Below are 19,163 nucleotides of genomic sequence, written 5' to 3' on the forward strand. Positions count from 1 at the left end.
GGGGGAGGGGGGATTGGTTAGCCCAGTGATGGGTATGAAGGAGGGCACGTACTGCATGGAGCACTGGGTGTTATACGAAAACAATGGATTGTGGATCACTACATCAAAAACTAATGATGTATTGTATCATGACTAACATAATATAATAAAATTAAAAACTACAAAAAAAAATCAGTATTGAGAATATAAAAAAAAATGAGATAAACTGCTAAAAAAAAAATAAATAAAAATAAATAAATAAATACTAATTATTTTCTCAGGAAAGTTGGGTCGATTTCCACCCATGATGCATCATCACCAGCCACCCTCAGATGGCCAGACCCCTGGGGCTCGTTTCCAGAGGTCTCACCTTGCAGAGGCATTTGCAAAGGCCAAAGGATCAGGTGGAGGCACTGGAGGAGGAGGTCGTGGAAGAGGCCTGATGGGACAGATTATTCCAATCTATGGTTTTGGGATTTTTTTATATATACTGTATATTCTATTTAAGGTAAGTGGAATCATCTTGATTATATCAATAAAATCTAGTGTCATAATAAAAATCATTGTTGGCATTAAAACTCTTTACAGTTCATAACCTTTATTCAAATCATCTTTAAATCTTGCCTCCTCTTTATGAGATACTTAGGATAACTGTTATCTTGGTTTTACAGAAGAGAAGATCTTAGCTCAGAGCTTAAAGGGTTTGACCTAGAATTCACAACTAGAAATGCAGAATCAGGACTTGAGCCTCGGTCTTCTAGTTGCTAATGCAGTGAGCAATAAAGGTCAAAGAAAGCCCCCTCCCACCCCAGTTGTTTTGTTTTTTTTGACTGGATGTCTTTGCAAGCTGAAAAGGCCTAAAGATATTTTAAGGAGAACTTTATTATTAGGATTGGCACAGTGATTTCCAAGTAGCCACTGTGAGGCCCAATAATGACCATACCAACACCACTTTGCCCTCCTTTCCCACTCCAGGAGTATGAGGTGCTGGTTTAACATCCACTGCAGTAATTCTGAAACAAAACTGCCAATCCTGGAAGTAAGCCTGATGTCTCCCTGCTCTGGGGAGATGTGGTTTGGGTCCTTTAAAAGCAGACTCCCAATTAAGTTCCACCTCTAGGCAGGCTTCATCAAGCTATGGGCCTAGACACCGTGAAGTGGAGCAGAAGTCACGTTCTGCAGCCTTTTTGGAAATCTTAAATATTCACTGTGCCCTTCTAACCAGAGTAAGAAGCAAGTCCTTCTTGCCCAGAAACTGCGGGGGGGGGCTGAGTTGCCTCTGTAAGAACACCTCTGGGGGTTGCACATCCCCTTTGAGATAAGTGTGGGTAAGGCAGATGACCTGGCCTTGTGCCTTGATGGTTTTTTCACTTCTTGGGAACCTTCTTTTTTTTTTTTTTTTTTTTAAGATTTTATTTATTTGAAAGAGAGAGGGAGAGAGAAAGCAGGAGGAGAGGGAGAAGGAGACTCCCCACTGAGCAGGGAGCCTGATGCTGGGCTCGATCCCAGGACCCTGAGATCATGACCTGAGCTAAAGGCAGATGCTTAACTGACTGAGCCACACAGGCGCCTCTCTTGGGAACCTTCTTTTGGTTCTTTCTCTCCTTTTTTTTTTTTTTTTGAAATGTTTCTCTGATACTGATATTTGATTTGACTTCTGACTTAATTTTTGTCTCCCAACCTTTTTTCTTTTTTCATTTAATATGAGGGTTTCCATGACTTTGAGGTTCTGAGCTGCTGTTGATGTGCTGTACCTCCTTCAATTCTCAGCTTTCAAAGGGGAAAACTACTGCGGAGGATCGGAAATGCTCTACTGCCACAGCTGGAAACACCCACAGGAAAATTAGTAAGTGCCCCTTCTCAGTATATGCACAAGTTTTATTGAGTCAGACCGCCCTAATACAGTCAGTGGGACAGTCTGTGGGTAGGTCTTAAAAAGCATTTCTGAAAAATTGCCCCAAGTTAATCTGATGCCATTTTTACCTAAGCTCTGGGAATTCTCAAGTTTCCAAATTGATGTTGGGCTTTTAAGAGAAAGAGAGTTACAAAAAGTACAAAACTGTCCATTTACTTTTTTATATATTAGCAAGTTAATATTTCACATTTGGAGTGGGTTATTTCTCATTTCCAGACCTCAGAATATTTGTAGCAGATACCTTTATTTCATAGAGAGGAAAACTAAGGAAGAGAGATCAAGTCCTTGCCAAAATCAGTTATTAGATCTAGGGACAGGGTTTAACACTTCTGACTCATGAAACATGGTCATCAAATATTTATTGACCAAGTAGAATATTCTGTGCTCTCTGGGGAAATGAGATGTATATGGCATAGCTCTTCCCCCTAATAATTCATAGTCTGGGATGAAAAATAACTTGTGCCAAGTTTACTGTCTAGAAGGGGACTTGGGGAAAGCCTTATGGGAAACGACATGGAGCTGGGTCCTGTCTGATGGACGGGATGGCTTGAGGAAGACACAGCCTGACATAGGACGGCTGTGGGAAAGAAGGCCTTGAGGAGTAGGTAGGTTAAGCCATGTTGTTGAAGGCCTTGGAGGCCAAACTGCCTTATCCTATGGATAATGAAGCCTCATCAGAAGTTTTTAAAAGAGAGACAGCAGCAAAATGGAGTGAGGCTGAGCCGCCGCAGCATCTGCCCTTGGCCATAACTGCTTTTTGGGTTTACTCCAGATTCTCTGTGGAAGTTGATACCCCAGTCACAATCTGCATCCTTTTTAGAAATCTTAGATATTCAAGAAATCCTTTAATAAAGCTCTTGTGTTCTTAATTGAGATAACATCTAACCAACAGTGATGGTAAATGCATCGGTAAAATAATTTAAAAAATGTTTGGACTCTGTCGAAGAATAACAAATTCTGTATCCAGTCACATAATGCATTGAAAACAGAAGTAAATAAAATGAATTCCTAGGATCAGCTGTTTTATAATGTAGCAGTTATATCTGCTTCTTATCCTTCAGTTTTGAATCATGCAGAAAATAAAAATAAGCATTTATGTGGCACAGTCCTCTAGACACTTTGCAGATATTAACTGCATGCATAAGAATTTGTTCTAGAAGTATTAAAAGGCCTTTGAAATACTGTATCTTACAGTGGCCTTCTAAATATATCTGGGTAGAAGGGTACTCATGTATGAAACAGAAAAACTGGATTATCTGCGTAATGAAGAGCATTTTGTTTTCCTGCTGCCTTTAAGTTGATTTCATGTACTAATTGATCTATTTTTTCTGCTCTACTTTTTAGGGTCTTAGTGTTCATGTCAGTAGATCTATGTGATCTCTGTTGACCTTTGTTGAGAATACTGGGGGCCAGGGTTGCACCACTTCACCCCAAATGACGAGGGTAGGAAACCTTGGGCAGGGAGGCTTCAGCCCTCATTCAAGACTTCCCCTATTGAAGAAGCATAGCATTGAAATCATGATCTTCCAGATATGTTTTCAAACTTCGGGTGCAGGTGAACTATTGCTCATTTCAGGGTCTTAACTCCTTTTCTAAAGTACCTTGCAGGCTTGGTACTTTGACCCTCAAGCATCACTGGGACTAGAAAGGATAGGTTTATCTTCTTCATTTCTTCTTGGGTGACTGTGTTGAGGTTTGTTTTGTTTTTTTGCTCCTGGGTATTTTTCTTTAGCTGGTCCTGCTGTATTTCTGTGTGTAGGAGGAGTGATTTGTGCATTACTCCCTAAACATGTATCCTTTAGATCTCAGTGCCCGCACCTTGGTACCCCTCGTGTCCTGATTGGACCAGCTGGAGAGACGTGGAGTCTCTTCTCTGAATCTCTGAACCAGCTGGGATGATTGTAGGGTGTCACAGCCAGCCAATTTTGGACAAGAGCTTTTGGAGTTGTGTATGATGGTTCTTAGATTGATGCTTGTTTTTCAGCCAATTTTGAGCTTGTTCAACTGCAAGAAAAACTAAAGGAGACAGAGGAAGCTATGGAAAAATTAATCAACAGAGTGGGACCTAATGGTGAGAGGTAGGTTTTCACACACCAGGACTCAGACTATTGCCCATTTAGAGAATCCATTCAGAATTTTGTTTTTCCTTGATTTCTGGACCACTTACTTTCATTTTATATAATTATCAACTTATTTGTCATTTACATATTATTTCTCACTAAGCATCCATTTTCATACCATATGCTTTCAAGAGTCTCAGCTTTCAAGAGTTTTTGTTCAGTGTTGTGCACATTATTGTGAGGAGAGGTTCATGAGCAGTTCTGTGGGGTGAAATAACCAGGTTCTAATGAAGATGATTTCATAGCTGTCTAATAATCTGGTTTTACTTAAAATTATGCCTTTTTAAATCTGCTTGAGACAAAAAGAAGAGGGCAGGTATAATCAGATCAGGCATTTGTATTTTGTGTTGACTATGCCAGAACAAGATTAGACATGTAAAGTGGGTGTCAGGAGTCACACTGGCCTTTTAGGATGCCCCACAGGGGAGACAGCCCTCCTGCTACAGGGCTCGCTGAGGATCTGCAAAGGTAGCTTCAGAAGGTTGATGAAAGTGGGCAAAAAGAAAGAACATATGGATGTGGGGACGCCAGGGAGGAAAAGCCAGAATGTGAGATTGAGAACAAAGAGGGATTCAGTCTCCGCTAGGCCTTCTGACAAGGATGGAGGAAGAGCTGGGAGGTGAGTGGCAAAATCCCAAGTGCTAAAAGGTCCCTCCTGTGGCCCTGGGCTCACCGTGGAGTCTTTGCCCCAGGAAACTGCTGCTCCGCCATGGCCTCTTCTGTTGGCCCTCGTGGTGCTGCTAGTGCCTGGTATCCTTTCCTTGGCTCCTTGGCTCCAGCCTTGTGCATCTTTGGCTAGATAAGGCAAGAGTGAACATCCTCAGATTGCAGCTCCTTGGCTTGGCTTTTTCTACAATGTCTACAATGCTGCTGAAATGACATTTATGAGGCTGAACCTTGCCTATCTGCGCCCAGGAGCCTTGACCTTCTTTTGGTCCAGAAAGCAGAGTGACTATCCAGACTGTTGGCCAGAGTGGTAGAGGAATGTGTACATATTTATACATGAATATATCTCTGTAAGTGTGTAATACAATTTGATACTTGTTGAGCACTTACTAAGGACCAAGCTCTGAGTGAAGTGCTTTATATACATTATCTAATGTAGGTGTTTTTGTAGGAGTGTGACTAAACCAATTTGTACTATACTTTTCTGATCTTTTCTGCCCTTACCCTCTACTACTCACAGTCTGGGTGGGAAACTACCAGCCTTTTATGACCCTTGTCCCTCAGAAAGTATCTGTACCCTGGTTCTGGTCCATTTGAAGACCCATGCCACACCTAAGGGTCATGAAAACCATAGATGAAAACCTGTGGGCAGGGCCTCCTACCTGGGAGACTAAACCACTGGGCCTTGGAGTAAGAAGCCAGAGAAAGATATTTTCTCACTATTACTGCTGTTCACACTCCCTTAGCTCAAATCCCATAGCTCTACCTTCCCACCTGTATATACCATCTGTGCATTGCCCAAGCCAGCGATGTGGTACTGTGACCCTGACTACTTTCTGTGCTTTGTGCTAGCATTACTTCTCTGTAAGGCAGAGGAGTTGTCCCCACCCTGCAGCTGGAGTTGTGCCATCTCATTATTTCTGGGGCCACAGGTCCTAGCTCAGAACGTTTACTCCTTTTAAGATGCTAAGGTGTGGACTCCTTGAGAACCTATTGATTCCAGCCTGCCACATGGCAATGACTGTAAGACATTCTCTGCGCAGTACTTCTCAAGAACTAGGGATCGGCTTTCCCTCCACTGCAGAGAACATAGCTTGTGGCTCCCTTTCCCAAATCTTTCCTCTTCCAGTCCTAAAAAGGTGACCTTCTCCCTGTCACTCCTAATCCAACACCTTTTATCCTTACAGGTAGGCCCTATGAGACTTCACCTCCAACACTGAAAGGCCCTGGTAGCCCCATGTTTTACATTGTTTTCCTTTTTATACTTCTATCCTTTAACCTTAGTCTCTGTGGCATTAGTTCTTCAAGTCTGTGTTTCTGTGATTATTAGAAGAGCCCCAAATACCCTAGTATTTTTCCATCAGATCAAAATTGAACACATTTCCAGGCTCTGGGAGTCTGAGAGGATTTAAGACATAGAAGACATGTTCATTTACAGCCTTCGAAGTCCCTTTATAGAATGTTAATTCCATAATTTTAAGATTTTCTTAAAATTCCAGAAATAGTTTCTGAGACTTCATCTCCATGCTTATGTAAGAATCAAAATATGGGGAAGATTTTTAATATTATCTAATAAAACTTTCAGACAGCTTTTACCTGTGAGCAATATGTCTATGTATGTGTTTAAGCCTTGTAGAAGGTTGGTATTGTGTCATGTTATGCCTGATATTAAGCACAGTATCCATCCCAAGGACATAAAGACTAAGAAAAGGATCTAGGAATCAGAATTGAGGTGTCCTTATTTCTGTCCTTAAGATCAGCAGCGCTTCCTTTCTGGAGCAGCATGTCTGGTTGTAATCCTTCACCTCCTGGAAGCATGACATGACCTGAGGGAGCAGTGAGGGTGCAGCCTGGGGCAGAAAACAGCCGTAGCAGGCATGCTGAGGACGTGTGTGGCCCTGTAGATTTAGGGCATGCATTGCTGGGATATAAACTTACAGAGGACAGACTTAGTCTGTTTCGTTCACTATGTTCACATAGTAGATACTAAGGAAATTCTTATTGTTGAAAAAGGATAGGTATTCACTTTTGAAATAAGCATTTGTACATGTATTATGGTAGAAGAGGTAATCATGGCATTCTTTGCTAAGGTCTTCTCTTCATTTCCTGTCCTCTATATTCAGGGTCCTACTGAACATGTCTCATAGATGACCTGCCCTTCTTCAGTTAATAAATGTCTTTTGAATGAATGAATGTGCAAAATGAAAATCATCATCTATCCTCAACTGACTCTACTCCACCTTTAATATTCTCCATCTCCTCAAATGGCTCCACCATCTACTTAAAAGCCCAAAGCAGAAATCTAATATTATCCTTGGTTTACCTTTTCCTTCACTTCCTATGTCTCTTCGATCATCCTGTCTTGTCATTTCTTCCTAGTTAATAAGTCTGTCATCCTGCAAAAGACTCTAAGCTCTGCTAGGGCAGGGATTATTTGTATTATTCCCAGAGCCTAGCATAGGCCAACAGTAGGCTCTAAAGTGTTAGTTGAAATGGAAGAATGAGTGAGTGAATGAATTTTTTTTTTTTGAAATATAGTTGACATACAGTGTTCTGTTAGTTTCAGTATATGTTACGTAGTACTCACCACAAGTGTAGTTACCATCTGTGACCATACATTATAATATTATTGACTATATTCTCTATGTGGTACTTTTCATCTATGTGGCTTATTTATTTTATAGCTGAAAGTTTGTATCTTTTAATAATTTCCTTTACCCATTTCACCTATTTCCCTCCGCCCCCCACCAGCAACCACCAGTTTGTTCTCTCTATTTGAGTCTGTTTCTGTGTGTGTGGTTTTTTTTTGTTTGTTTGTTTCCACATGTAAGTGGTAAGGTATTTTGGTATTTGTCTTTCTCTGACTTATTTCACTTAGCATAATACCCTCTAGGTCCATCCATGTTGTGAATGGCAAGATCTCATTCTTTTTTATGGCTTAGTAATAGCATTCCATTGTGTGTATATATATACATATATATATATATATACACACACACATATATATACACCACATCTTCTTTATCCATTCATCCCATTGATGGACACTTGGTTGCTTCCATGTCTTGGCTATTGTAAATACTGCAATAAACACAGGGGTGCATACTTTCTGAATTAGTGTTGCTGTTTTCTTTGGGTAAATGCCCATAGTGAAATCACTGGATTACATAGTATTTTTTAATTTTTTGAGGAACGTCCATACTGGTTTCCACAGTGGCTGCAACAATTTACATTTCCACCAACAGTGTACAAGGGTTCCTTTTTCTCTATATCTTCGCCAACACTTGTTATTATCTTTTTGATTCTAGCCATTCTGACAAGTGTGAGGTGATATCTTATTATGGTTTTGGTTTGTATTTCCCCGATGATTAATGATGTTGAGCATCTTTTCATGTACCCGTTGGCCATCTGTATGTCAATATCTGTTCAGGTCCTCTGCCTATTTTTAATTGGATTATTGGCTGGGGAGGCAGTTTGGTGTTGAGTTGTAAAAGTTCTTTATATATTTTGGATATTAACCCCTTATCAGAACAATCGTTTGTAAATATCTTCTCCCATTCAGTAGGTTGCCTTTTCATTTTGTTGATGATTTCCTTCACTGTGCAAAAACTCTTTATTTCAGTGTAGTCCTAATAATTTATTTTTACTTTTGTTTTCCTTGCCTGAGGAGACATATCTAGAAGAATGTCACTTAGGCTGATATAAAAGTGATTACTTCCTATGTTTTCTTGTAGGAGTTTATGGTTTCAGGTCTCACATTTAGGCCTTTAATCCATCTTGAGTTTATTTTTGTGTATGATGTAAGAAAATGGTCCAGTTGTATTCTTTTACATGTAGCTGTCCAGTTTTCCCAATACCATTTATTGAGAAGACTGTCTTTTCTCCATTGTATATTCTTGCCCCCTTTGTTGTAGAGTAACTGACCACGTAGGTGTGGGTTTACTTCTGAGCTCTCTATCCTGTTCCATTGATCTATGTCTGTTTTTGTGCCAGTACCTTATTGTACCAAAGTGGATAACTACAACTTGGTAGTTTATCTTGAAATCTGGGATTGTGCTACCTACAGCTATGTTCTTCCTTCTCAAGATTGCTTTGGCTCTTTGGGGTGTTCTGTGGTTCCATACAGATTTTAGTATTTGTTGTAGTTCTGTGAAAAATGCTATTGGTGTCTTGATGGACATTGCATTGACTCTGTAGATAGCTTTGGGTAGTATGGACATCTTAATATTCTTCCAGTCCATGAACATGGTATATCTTTCCACTTGTTTGTGTTGTCTTCAATTTCTTTCATTGGTGTCTTACAGTTTTCAGAGTATAGGTCTTTTACCTTGTTCTGTGAAAGGGAGGCATATGCAAAATGATCTCCAAAGGCCTAAGGAGCCATAAGATGGAAGAAAAAGGCTGAAGAATCCAGTTTTCCAACAAGTGGTTTATTTTTTTATTTTTTATTTTTTTTCAACAAGTGGTTTATTAAAGGGACTTATGAGCAGAAGTGTGTTGTGGGTGGCTGCAAGACAAGTAGATCTGCACAACCCCACCTACCATAAGTCCTGCTTTTATAGCCTTAGAGACTGGGGAGTATATATGCTGGGAGGAAATGTTTCAGAATCACAGTCCTCTCTCCAGAGAATATCAAGGACCTTATACCTCAAGGGAGTACCTAAGGGTGTCATCAAACAAAGAGTATGTGTGGTGGGGGAGTGCTATACTGAAGAAGGCTTCAGGTCACAGAGTGGTCATCATGGTGGATTTGTGCAAGATGGTATTAGTCTTGTTCACACACACTTCCTTGGTTACATTTATTCCTAGGTATTCTTTTTGGTGCAATTGTCAATGGGATTGTTTTAATTTTTCTTTCTGCTACTTCATTATTAGTATGTAGAAATGCAGGTTTCTATAAAATAGATTTCTGTATCTTTGGTATCCTGCAGCTTTACTGAATTAATTTATCAGGTGTAGTAACTTTTTGGTAGAGTCTCTAGGGTTTTCCATATATAGTATCCTGTCATCTGCAAATAGTGACAGTTTTATTCCTTACCAGTCTGGATGCCTTTTATTTATTTTTTGTCTGACTGCTGAGGCTAAGACTTCCAGTACTATGTTGAACAAAGGGGCAAGAGTGAACATCCTTGTCTTGTTCCTGATTTTAGAGGAAAAGCTTCCAGTTTTTCACTATTGAGTATGATGTTCACTGTGGGTTCATTGTATAGCCTTTATTATATTGAGGTATGTTCCCTCTAACCTCACTGTTGAGACTTTATCATGAATAGATGTTGAATTTTGTCAAATTTTTTCTGCATCTATTGAGATGATCATATGAATTTTATTCTTTGTTTTGTTAATGTGATTTGTCATGTTTTTGTGGAAATTGAGCCATCCTTGCATCCTGGAATAAATCCCACTTGATCATAGTAAATGATCCTTTTAGCATATGGTTGGATTCGATTTGTTAATATTTTGTTGGGGATTTTTGCATCTTTGCTCATCAGGGATATTGCCCTGAGACCTTTACTTTTGACATAGGTCAGGACTATCTCATGTGGTAGCTCATGTGATTTTCTTTTCTCTAATTTTGCCTTTCTTCAATTCACTGTCTCTTCCAAACAAATGGATTGTTTTTTGTTTTGTTTTTTTGCTTTAACGCTTTAACAGGTCCCCGTTGCTTTTGGTAAAGTATAGAATCTTTAACTTGGCTTACATGGTCTTGGGTGACATGGCCCTACATACCTTTGTTGCTTTATCTTTCTCCATCATTCTCTCTCTCTGCTCCAGCCACACTGACTACTTGCTTTTCCTCGAAAATACCCATCTGCTTTTGCTTCTAGGACTTTGCAGATACTTTTTTCCTTTATTGACTGTCTCCCCGACCCCCATCCCACACGCCCTTATTTTAATTCTTTCTTATAGGTCTCAACTTAGACATCATTTTCTCTTAGCATCCGACCCTGAACCTCAAACTTGGTTAGGTGTTCTCTGATGGGCTTCCATGCCACCTCGGTTGGCTGAATATTGTAAGCATCCTATTACTTTCTGATCTTCTGTTAACTTTTCTGTGCTCCCTAATGCCCTGTAATCTTCTTGAAGATAGGAAATTCTCATTGTTCAAACTTGTATTCCTGATGCTGGTGCACTGACAATGTCCGTACATATTGAAAAAATGAATGAGGTAGATCTAAAGAAAGTACTTCAAATAAAGCAGGCTGTTTCAGCAATAATAAGAATATCTTCTCTGGCACCTAGTTTGATTTACTCTTTGCAGCCCTATGTGGTTGTCAGTGGCAACTATTATTTTCTCTCTAAGGAACTGTATCTCCGAGCAAGTGTGCTCCAGGGATGGCATTAGTTTTCTGTGGCCGCTGTAACGAATGACCACAAACAAAATGCCTTAAAACAACAGTTATTATCTTCACAGATCTGTTAGATGTCCTGCACTGGGCTAAAATCAAGGTGGCAAGGTTGCATTCCCTTCTGGAGGCTCTAGGGGAAAATCCATTTCCTTGCCTTTTTCAGGTTTTAGAAGCTACCCGCATTCCTTGGCTCAGTGGACCCTCTCCTTCATCTTCAAGGCCAGCAGCAGTGGGTTGCGACCTTCTTACATCCTATTACTCTGACCTCTTCTTCCTCTCTCTTCCATCTCTAAGGACCCTTACAATTACATGCACCCTCACAGATAATCCAGCATAATGTCTGTTTTAGGGCCAGCTGATCTGCAAGCTTAAATCTATCTACAACTGTAAGTCCCCTTATATATAAAGTAACATCATTATAGGTTCCAAGGATTAGGATGTGAACTTCTTTGGGGAGTGGGAAAGGGAACATGATTCTGTCTACCACAGAAGCTCTGTGGAAAAGGAGGAATTTGAATAAGCCTTACATGATGAAAGGATCTCCTCTTGCACAATTTGGTTGGGGGGGGGGGGGACATTTCAGAGGGAGAGGGTAGTAGCATAAGCAGCAAACAAGGTTAGAAAGTCAAGGCATGTTTTTGGAACAGTAGGTAGTCCTGAGTAACTGGAGTAGAGCATATCAGGGCTGGGGTAAATGGGTAGGGAGGTAAGGGAAGAAAAAACTAGAAAAGTAAACTGGGCCCAGACTGAAAGGCTGTGAATGGTAGGCTGAGAAGTTTGAAATTCATTGTCTTTATAGTGGGATGTCTCTAAAGGCTTTTGAGGAGAAATGTCGTGATCTGCTGTACTTCAGAAAAGTAACTCTTCTAGTGACAGGTAGAACGGCTGCATGCTAGAAGGTTATAGAAAAAGTTCCAGGGAAAGGTAATAAATAGGTCAGTGAGAGTGGAAATGAGGGTCCAAATCAAGGGGACTTGACAGAAGGGAGAAGAAAAATTGCAGGCTGTTGGGTGCCTGCGTGGCTCAGTTGGTTAAGTGTTTCCCTCTGGCCTTCCCGCCCACTTGTGCTCTTTCTCATTCATTCAATCTCTCTCAAATCTTTTTTTTTTTTTTTTAAGATTTTATTTATTTATTTGACAGAGACAGCAATAGAGGGAACACAAGCAGGGTGAGTGGGAGAGGGAGAAGCAGGCTTCCTGAGCAGGGAGCCTGATGCAGGGCTCGAGCCCAGGACCCTGGGATCATGACCTGAGCCGAAGGCAGACGCTTAACGACTGAGCCACCCAGGCTCCGCTCTCTCAAATAAATCTTAAAAAAAAAAAAAAAAAATTGCAGGCTGGGGGCACCTGGCTGGCTCAGTCAGAAGAGCATGTGACTCTTGATCTCGGGGTTGTGAGTTTGAGCTCCATGTTGGGTGTAGAGATTAGTTAAATAAATAAAAAGTTTTTAAAAATCACAGGCTGTTTTCAGGATTCCTTGGTAGCAAACAGCCAACTCTGGGGAGCAAAAATTTGGAGACGGCGACAGAATTTATTGGAAAAGTATGGGATAGCTCATAATATCAAAGGAATAGCTGAAGATCCAGGTTTCAGAAAGAGGGGGAAACAGAACAGCTCTGGAGAGTTAGAGGACAGAAACAAATGGACAGGTTCTTCAAGGACTGCTGTCAGAATGAATTAACATGAGAAGTTTTCAGATCTGACTTCACTGCATTCAACACCCAGTTTTAGGAGAAAGTACAGTTGTTCCAACTTGGGTCCTGTGTATATCACTGAATCAGTCACTGCAGCCCAGGGATGGAGTGTGATGATTGGCTGTGGGCCATGTGGCCACCCTTGAAGGAGAGGTAAGGGAAAGGATAGCTTCACTCTAACCTTTACACTATGAGCAAAAGAGGGGTTGGTTCCCCAAAAGAAAAACTAGGTAATAGCAATGAAAGAGAAGAAAGAGATAGAGATGAGTTGGAGATTTGTGGCCCAAATGACAAGGAAGATTATAATACCAACCAAGATAAAAACACAGAAGAGGAGAAAGAAGATAAGGCTTTGGTATAAGGATCATGAGTTCAGCTTTAAATATGGTTGAGGTGCCATCAGAACATCTATGTATGATATACAACAACAATAGGAAATTTGGGTATTGAGGTCAGAACAAAGGAAACAAGTTTAGAAGTCATTTGGCTGGAGGTAAGTAAGGGTCATGGGGAAAGAGGAGATCAAATTCTTTTTTTTTTTTTCCTGAGTTTTATCGTTATGTTAATCACCATACATTACATCATTAGTTTTAGATGTAGTGTTCCATGATTCATTGTTTGTGCATAACACCCAGTGCTCCATGCAGAACATGCCCTCTTTAATACCCATCACCAGGCTAACCCATCCTCCCACCCCCCTCCCCTCTAGAACCCTCAGTTTGTTTTCAGAGTCCATCGTCTCTCATGGTTCGTCTCCCCCTCTGATTTCCCCCCCTTCATTCTTCCCCTCCCGCTATCTTCTTCTTTTTTTTTTTTCTTAACATATATTGCATTATTTGTTTCAGAGGTACAGATCTGAGATTCAACAGTCTTGCACAATTCACAGCGCTTACCAGAGCACATACCCTCCCCAGTGTCTATCACCCAGTCACCCCATCCCTCCCACCCCACCCCCCACTCCAGCAACCCTCAGTTTGTTTCCTGAGATTAAGAATTCCTCATATCAGTGAGGTCATATGATACATGTCTTTCTCTTTTTGACTTATTTCACTCAGCATAATACCCTCCCGTTCCATCCACGTCGTTGCAAATGGCAAGAGAGGAGATCAGATTCTTGAGGCACATCATACTGTGTGGCAATAGCTTGCAATCTTTTGCTGGTCTGAATTCTGTTCTAATCATGAATGGTGTTGTAAGAAACTGTTTCATTCTCTTTACTTTTGGATTCAGAACTTGATGATTCCTCTGGGTTTATAATACTCAAATTCTGATCAGGTATCTTCCAATCTGACCTTCTATTTTTCTAGCATCTTGGAATCTGCCATACCCAACCTCTCCAAACCTGGCTGCTCATGCAGCTGTTCCTCATCCTGGGCCAACTAGGCCCTGTTTTGGAAGAGTGGGTTTGAGGTTAACTGCATTAATAGCAAGGCCTCTAAGTGGAAATGCCCTAGATCACTGGAGTTATGAGACTGGTTTTCATGTGATAAATCGGGATTAGAGGTAGAGTATGGGTATCATCCATGTAGAGGCAGTGGTTTAATTTGTGATACTGGGTCTGCTTCCTGAAAGATGACTGTAAGAATGGACAAGTGAGAGCCCGAGGATTTAGCCTTCAGGAAAACCATGTGTTTAGAAGGCGGATGGGGGAAAGTGAGCTAGGATCAGCAATCCAAGGAATGGTTAAAGTGGGAGGAATATGGAGGTCTTAATAGCCAAAGGAAGAGAATATTTCAAGGAGAGGATGGCCCAGTACAGAGAAGTCAAGAAGAATGAAATGTAAAAAAAGATTCTTGGACTTGAGAGTAAAGTGGTGTTGATGATTTTCACAAGTTTTGGTATAATGATGGAGTAGAAGCCAGATTTCAGGGAGGTGGGAGAAAACAGACGGTAAGGAAATGGGGACCAGTTAAACTAACACATAGTTATTGAGTGCTTGCAGTGTTCGTGGCACTGTGCCTATACTGTCCTGAATTCATCAGTGCCCTCCAGGACTATCAAACCAAGTTGAGACAATGAGGAATCTATGAAAACCTTCATTCCATAGATTCAGAAGCTGTAAGGCAGACCATGATTAATTGCCTAATGCATGATATGGACAATAGGAATATGCTTGTTTGGAGGTAAAAGAGGATGCTTTAATTTAGAATTCTCTGAGAAAGCTTCACTTGCCTGTTTATGCTTCTCCTAGCAGAGCTCTCCCTTTTAAAATTAGGGGTTCTGGTTTTCCGTGAGTTAGGAAACAGAGTCAAGACTGTTTCATTCAGTAAAAATCAAAGTGCGCTGAGTACAGTCCAGAGAAGTAACACGTGCGCCCAGGGGCCAGAGCTTTGTGATAAGCACATAGGCTCTTTTTTTTTTCTTCCAAGTTTTTATTTAAATTCCAGTTAGTTAACATACAGTGTAACATTAGTTTCAGGTATAGGATTTGGTGATTTATCACTTACATACAACACCTAGCACTCATCACAAGTGCCCTCCTTAATCCCCATCACCCATTTACCCCGTCCCCCAACCCAACTCCCCTCCAGTAACTCTCAGTTTGCTCTACATAGTTAAGAGTCTGTTTCTCTGTTTGCCTCTTTTTTCCTGCTATGTTCATCTCTTTTGTTTCTTAAATTCCACATGAGTGAAATCATGGTATTTGTCTTTCTCAGACTTATTTTGCTTAGCATAGTACTCTCTAGCTCCATCCATGTCATTATAAATGGCAAGATTTCATTCTTTTTTATGGCTGAGTAATAATCCATTGTATATGTATAGCACATCTTTACCCATTCATCAGTTGATGGATATTTGGGCTCTTTCCATAGTTTGGCTATTGTTGATAATGCTGCCATAAACACTGGGGTGCATGTACCCCTTTGAATCAGTGTTTTTGTATCCTTTGGGTAAATACCCAGTAGTACAATTGCTGGGTCGTAGGGTAGCTCTATTTTTAACTTTTTGAGGAACCTCCATACTGTTTTTCAGAGTGGCTGCACCAATTTGTGTTCCCAGCAACGGTGTAAGAGGGTTTCCCTTTTTCCACAGCCTCGCCAACACCTGTTGTTTCTTCTGTTGTTGATTTTTAGCTATTCTGACAGGTGTGGGGTGATATCTCATTGTAGTTTTGATTTGCATTTCCCTGGTAATGAGTGATGTTGGATCATCTTTTCATGTGCCTGTTGGCTGTCTGTACATGGTCTTGGACAGAAGACATTAATAGGCATTTTTTCTATTTTTTGACTGGGTTGTTTTTTGGGTGTTGAGTTTTATAAGTTCTTTCCATATTTTGGATTCTAGCAAATAGGCTTTTCTAGCTAAAAAGGTGCCCTAGCTGAGTCAGAAGCCCCCCACAAAGTGGGTTGTTGTAATAGTAAGAATTAGGAGTTCTATAGAGCAGATGAGCAGTTGTGACAAGTCAGGACTCCTGACTTGATAGGAAGACTAGAGCTGTAAGAGGCCTGCTACATGTAAGATTTAACTGAGTGTGGGACAGACAGGCTTCTTCAGTTCATGGCTTTGAGGCCCTTTAGTGTGGAAGAAGTGGAGCTCATGGTGCTTCTGTTTTCTTCCCACTGAGGTCTGTGGAAATGTTGCACCTTCATTTTCCTCACTTAACCATCTTAACATTGGAGGGAGGAACACTTTTTTCCCCTGCTGGTCATTAAGGCTAAAGTTTGTTAGACTAAGCATAAAAAGGAACACAGGCTGGAGACTGGCTGATTAGAAAAAATTGATGGCACCTCTGTGAGGCTATATTAAAGGTCATTTTTCCTTCATGAATTTATATTGCCTTCAAATGTTTTGGATTTTTAAGAGGAGAATAAGTAGTCTCTGTTAAATCCTGCCACTAGGTAAAACTGGTTCCAAACTAGTTTTCAGTCTTCTGAGTAGGACTTTGTCTGCCTATGAGTGTGATGCAATGCTTCCATCTCAAAGAAAATTGTCCTACTATTAATCTTGAGCCTCATCTTATTTTTGTACACATCTGCCCAGTGTTATCCAGCTAAATTGGGACTCAAACCCAGGTTTTCTAAAGTGGAACTTGAGCATTGTGCTTTAAGAATTGCATAGAATGCTATCAGAAGTCAGAAGACTTTAGTTGTAGTTCAAGTGATGGCATTAACTAGCAGTAGGAATAAATGTAGAATTTCCCCTCTGTGGGCCTCAGTTTCTCTGGTCTCGATGACTGATTTGTCAGAATGATCCAGCTCTGAAATTTTTGGATGTATCTTTATTTCTGCATAAGTATATGCAGCCTAGTGATTCCAGGGTTGGGCTAGTAGGATATTTTTCCCTAGTTGAGTCTAATGACTCAGCACATTTTCTTTTGATGACCTTGCTTTGGAGAAAAGTGGCTTATAGTAAATGGGTAATAAGAGTAACAGTGAAATTTCTTAGAGATTAGAGAATGAGGGCAGTGAGGTATACTGAAAGAACACTGAACTGAAAGCTGAAACATCTGGGGTCTGGTCCCAGTATTGGCCTTAATTCATTGTGGGACCTTGGGCAATCACTTGATCTTTTCTAGGCCTTAGTTTCCCCATTTATAAAATCAATCAGAACATTGAACTAACATATCTAGTTATCAGCAATGCATTTCCAGGACCAATTTCTAGAATATTTACCTGCTGCTGTTGGACTTCCTATTCTAGGATCCAGACAGATCATAGTGATGTCTATATTCATTGCCCAGGAGTTCATTTACCATTAAATGCCTGGGTTGTCTGATATCTCTAAGCAGAGCACAGACTGTGACTTCTGACCAAGAAAAACGGTTGCTGCATCAGCTCCGAGAAATCACCAAGGTCATGAAAGAAGGAAAATTCACTGACAGGCCCACTCCAGAGAAAGAAGCTGAGGAGGCCCCTTACATGGAGGACTGGGAAGGTAAACAGTGTCTTGTCATTTCTTGGTAAGCTGTCAGCCCAGAAAAGAGATCTTAAAAATTTTTTAAAATATAATGTATATATAATAAAATTCACCAGTTGTAAGTGTCTGGTTAGATAAGTTTTGACAAATGTGTAGAGTGGTATAATTATACCACAATCATGATCTAGGATGTTTCCATCCTCTCAGAAAGTTCCCTTCCCCTTTGGAGGGAATCCCTTCAACTGCCCTGACACAATGTAACCACTTTCTGTCCCTATAGTTTTCTATATAAATGGACCATATTGCACATGCTCTTTTGTTTCTGGCTTTAATTTAGCATAATGCTTTTGAGAGTCATGTGTTGAATGTATCAGTATTTTTTTTTTTAATTGCTGAGTAGTATTCTGATACATGGATATACTGTTGTTTGTTTTTCTGTTCACTAGTTTAGGAACATTTGGGTTGTCTCCAGCTTTGAGATCTTATGAATCAAGCTGCTATGAACTTGCATACACATCTTTGTTTGAACATATATTTTTATTTCTTTTGGGTATATCCTAGGAATGAGATTTATCTCTGGGCTTTTATGTTAAGTGTATGTTCAACATTTTTAGAAACTGTCAACCTGTTTTCCAAAGTGGCTTTGCCATTTTGCCTTCTGCCAGTGATGTAGGAGTATTGTAGTTACTCCACATCCTTGGTAACACTTGATATTGTCAGCCTTTTTACTTTTAGCCATTCTAGTGAGTGTATAGTGGTATCTCAGTTGTGACTTTAATTTGCATTTCCCCAGTGACTAATAACGATGAACATTTCTTAATGTATTTGCCATCTGTGTATCTTTAGTAAAGTGTCTGTTAACATTGTTTGCCAATTTTTTAATTGGGTTGATTTTGTTTTTATTGAGTTACAAGAGTTCTTTATATATTCTGGATATAGGTTTATTATCAGTTAGGTATTTTACAAATATTTTCTCCTAAACTGTGGCTTCCCCTTTTATTTTCTTAGTGGCATCGTTCAAAGAGCAGAAGTTTTTATTTTGATAAAGTTCAGTTTATCATTTTTCTTTTATGATCTTTACCTAACTCAAGGTTTGCCTGACTCTTACGTTTTCTTCTTCTAGAAGTGTTATAGTTTTAGCTTACATTTAGGCATATAAGCCATTTTGAGCTAGTTTTTATATATGGTGTGAGGCATTAGGACTGAAGTTAATTTTTTTCCATGTTGATATCCAGTTATTCCCACTTATTTTGGAACATTTAATTACTTTGGCATGTTGGTTGAAAATCAGTTGACCATGTATGTATGGGTCTATTCTGGATCCTCTCTTTTTAAAAATTTTTTATTCAAGTATAATTAACATACAGTATTATTAGTTGCAGGTGTACAGTATAATGATTCAACAATTCTATACATTACTCAGTGCTCATCATGATAAGTGATGACTCTTAATTCCCTTTACCTGTTTCATCTATCCCCCACCCACCTTTCTGGCAACCACCAATTTGTTCTCTATATTTAAGAGTCTGGGTTTGTTTGTTTGTTTGTTTTAAGTTTATTATTTGAGGGACAGAGAAAGAGAGCAG

General features: G+C 40.0%; 1 protein-coding gene across 5 annotated transcripts in view; it reads left to right on the top strand.

Moving 5' to 3' along the window:
- RIC3 (RIC3 acetylcholine receptor chaperone) overlaps window positions 1-19,163 on the top strand; it is a 57,463-nt gene that overhangs the window by 26,675 nt on the left and 11,625 nt on the right. For 3 of the 5 annotated variants that reach the window (XM_032427030.1, XM_032427027.1, XM_032427029.1), the window contains exons 2-5: window positions 261-487; window positions 1,750-1,825; window positions 3,879-3,972; window positions 17,447-17,595. In XM_032427030.1, the coding sequence (XP_032282921.1) occupies window positions 284-487; window positions 1,750-1,825; window positions 3,879-3,972; window positions 17,447-17,595 (523 nt within the window). In that variant the 5' untranslated portion in view covers window positions 261-283. The remainder of the gene's footprint in view (window positions 1-260; window positions 488-1,749; window positions 1,826-3,878; window positions 3,973-17,446; window positions 17,596-19,163) is intronic. The other 2 variants (XM_032427028.1, XM_032427031.1) reach the window with 2 other exon arrangements.

Source organism: Phoca vitulina, unplaced genomic scaffold (genome assembly GCF_004348235.1).
Source record: "Phoca vitulina isolate PV1807 unplaced genomic scaffold, GSC_HSeal_1.0 scaffold36, whole genome shotgun sequence".
Lineage (NCBI taxonomy): Eukaryota > Metazoa > Chordata > Mammalia > Carnivora > Phocidae > Phoca > Phoca vitulina.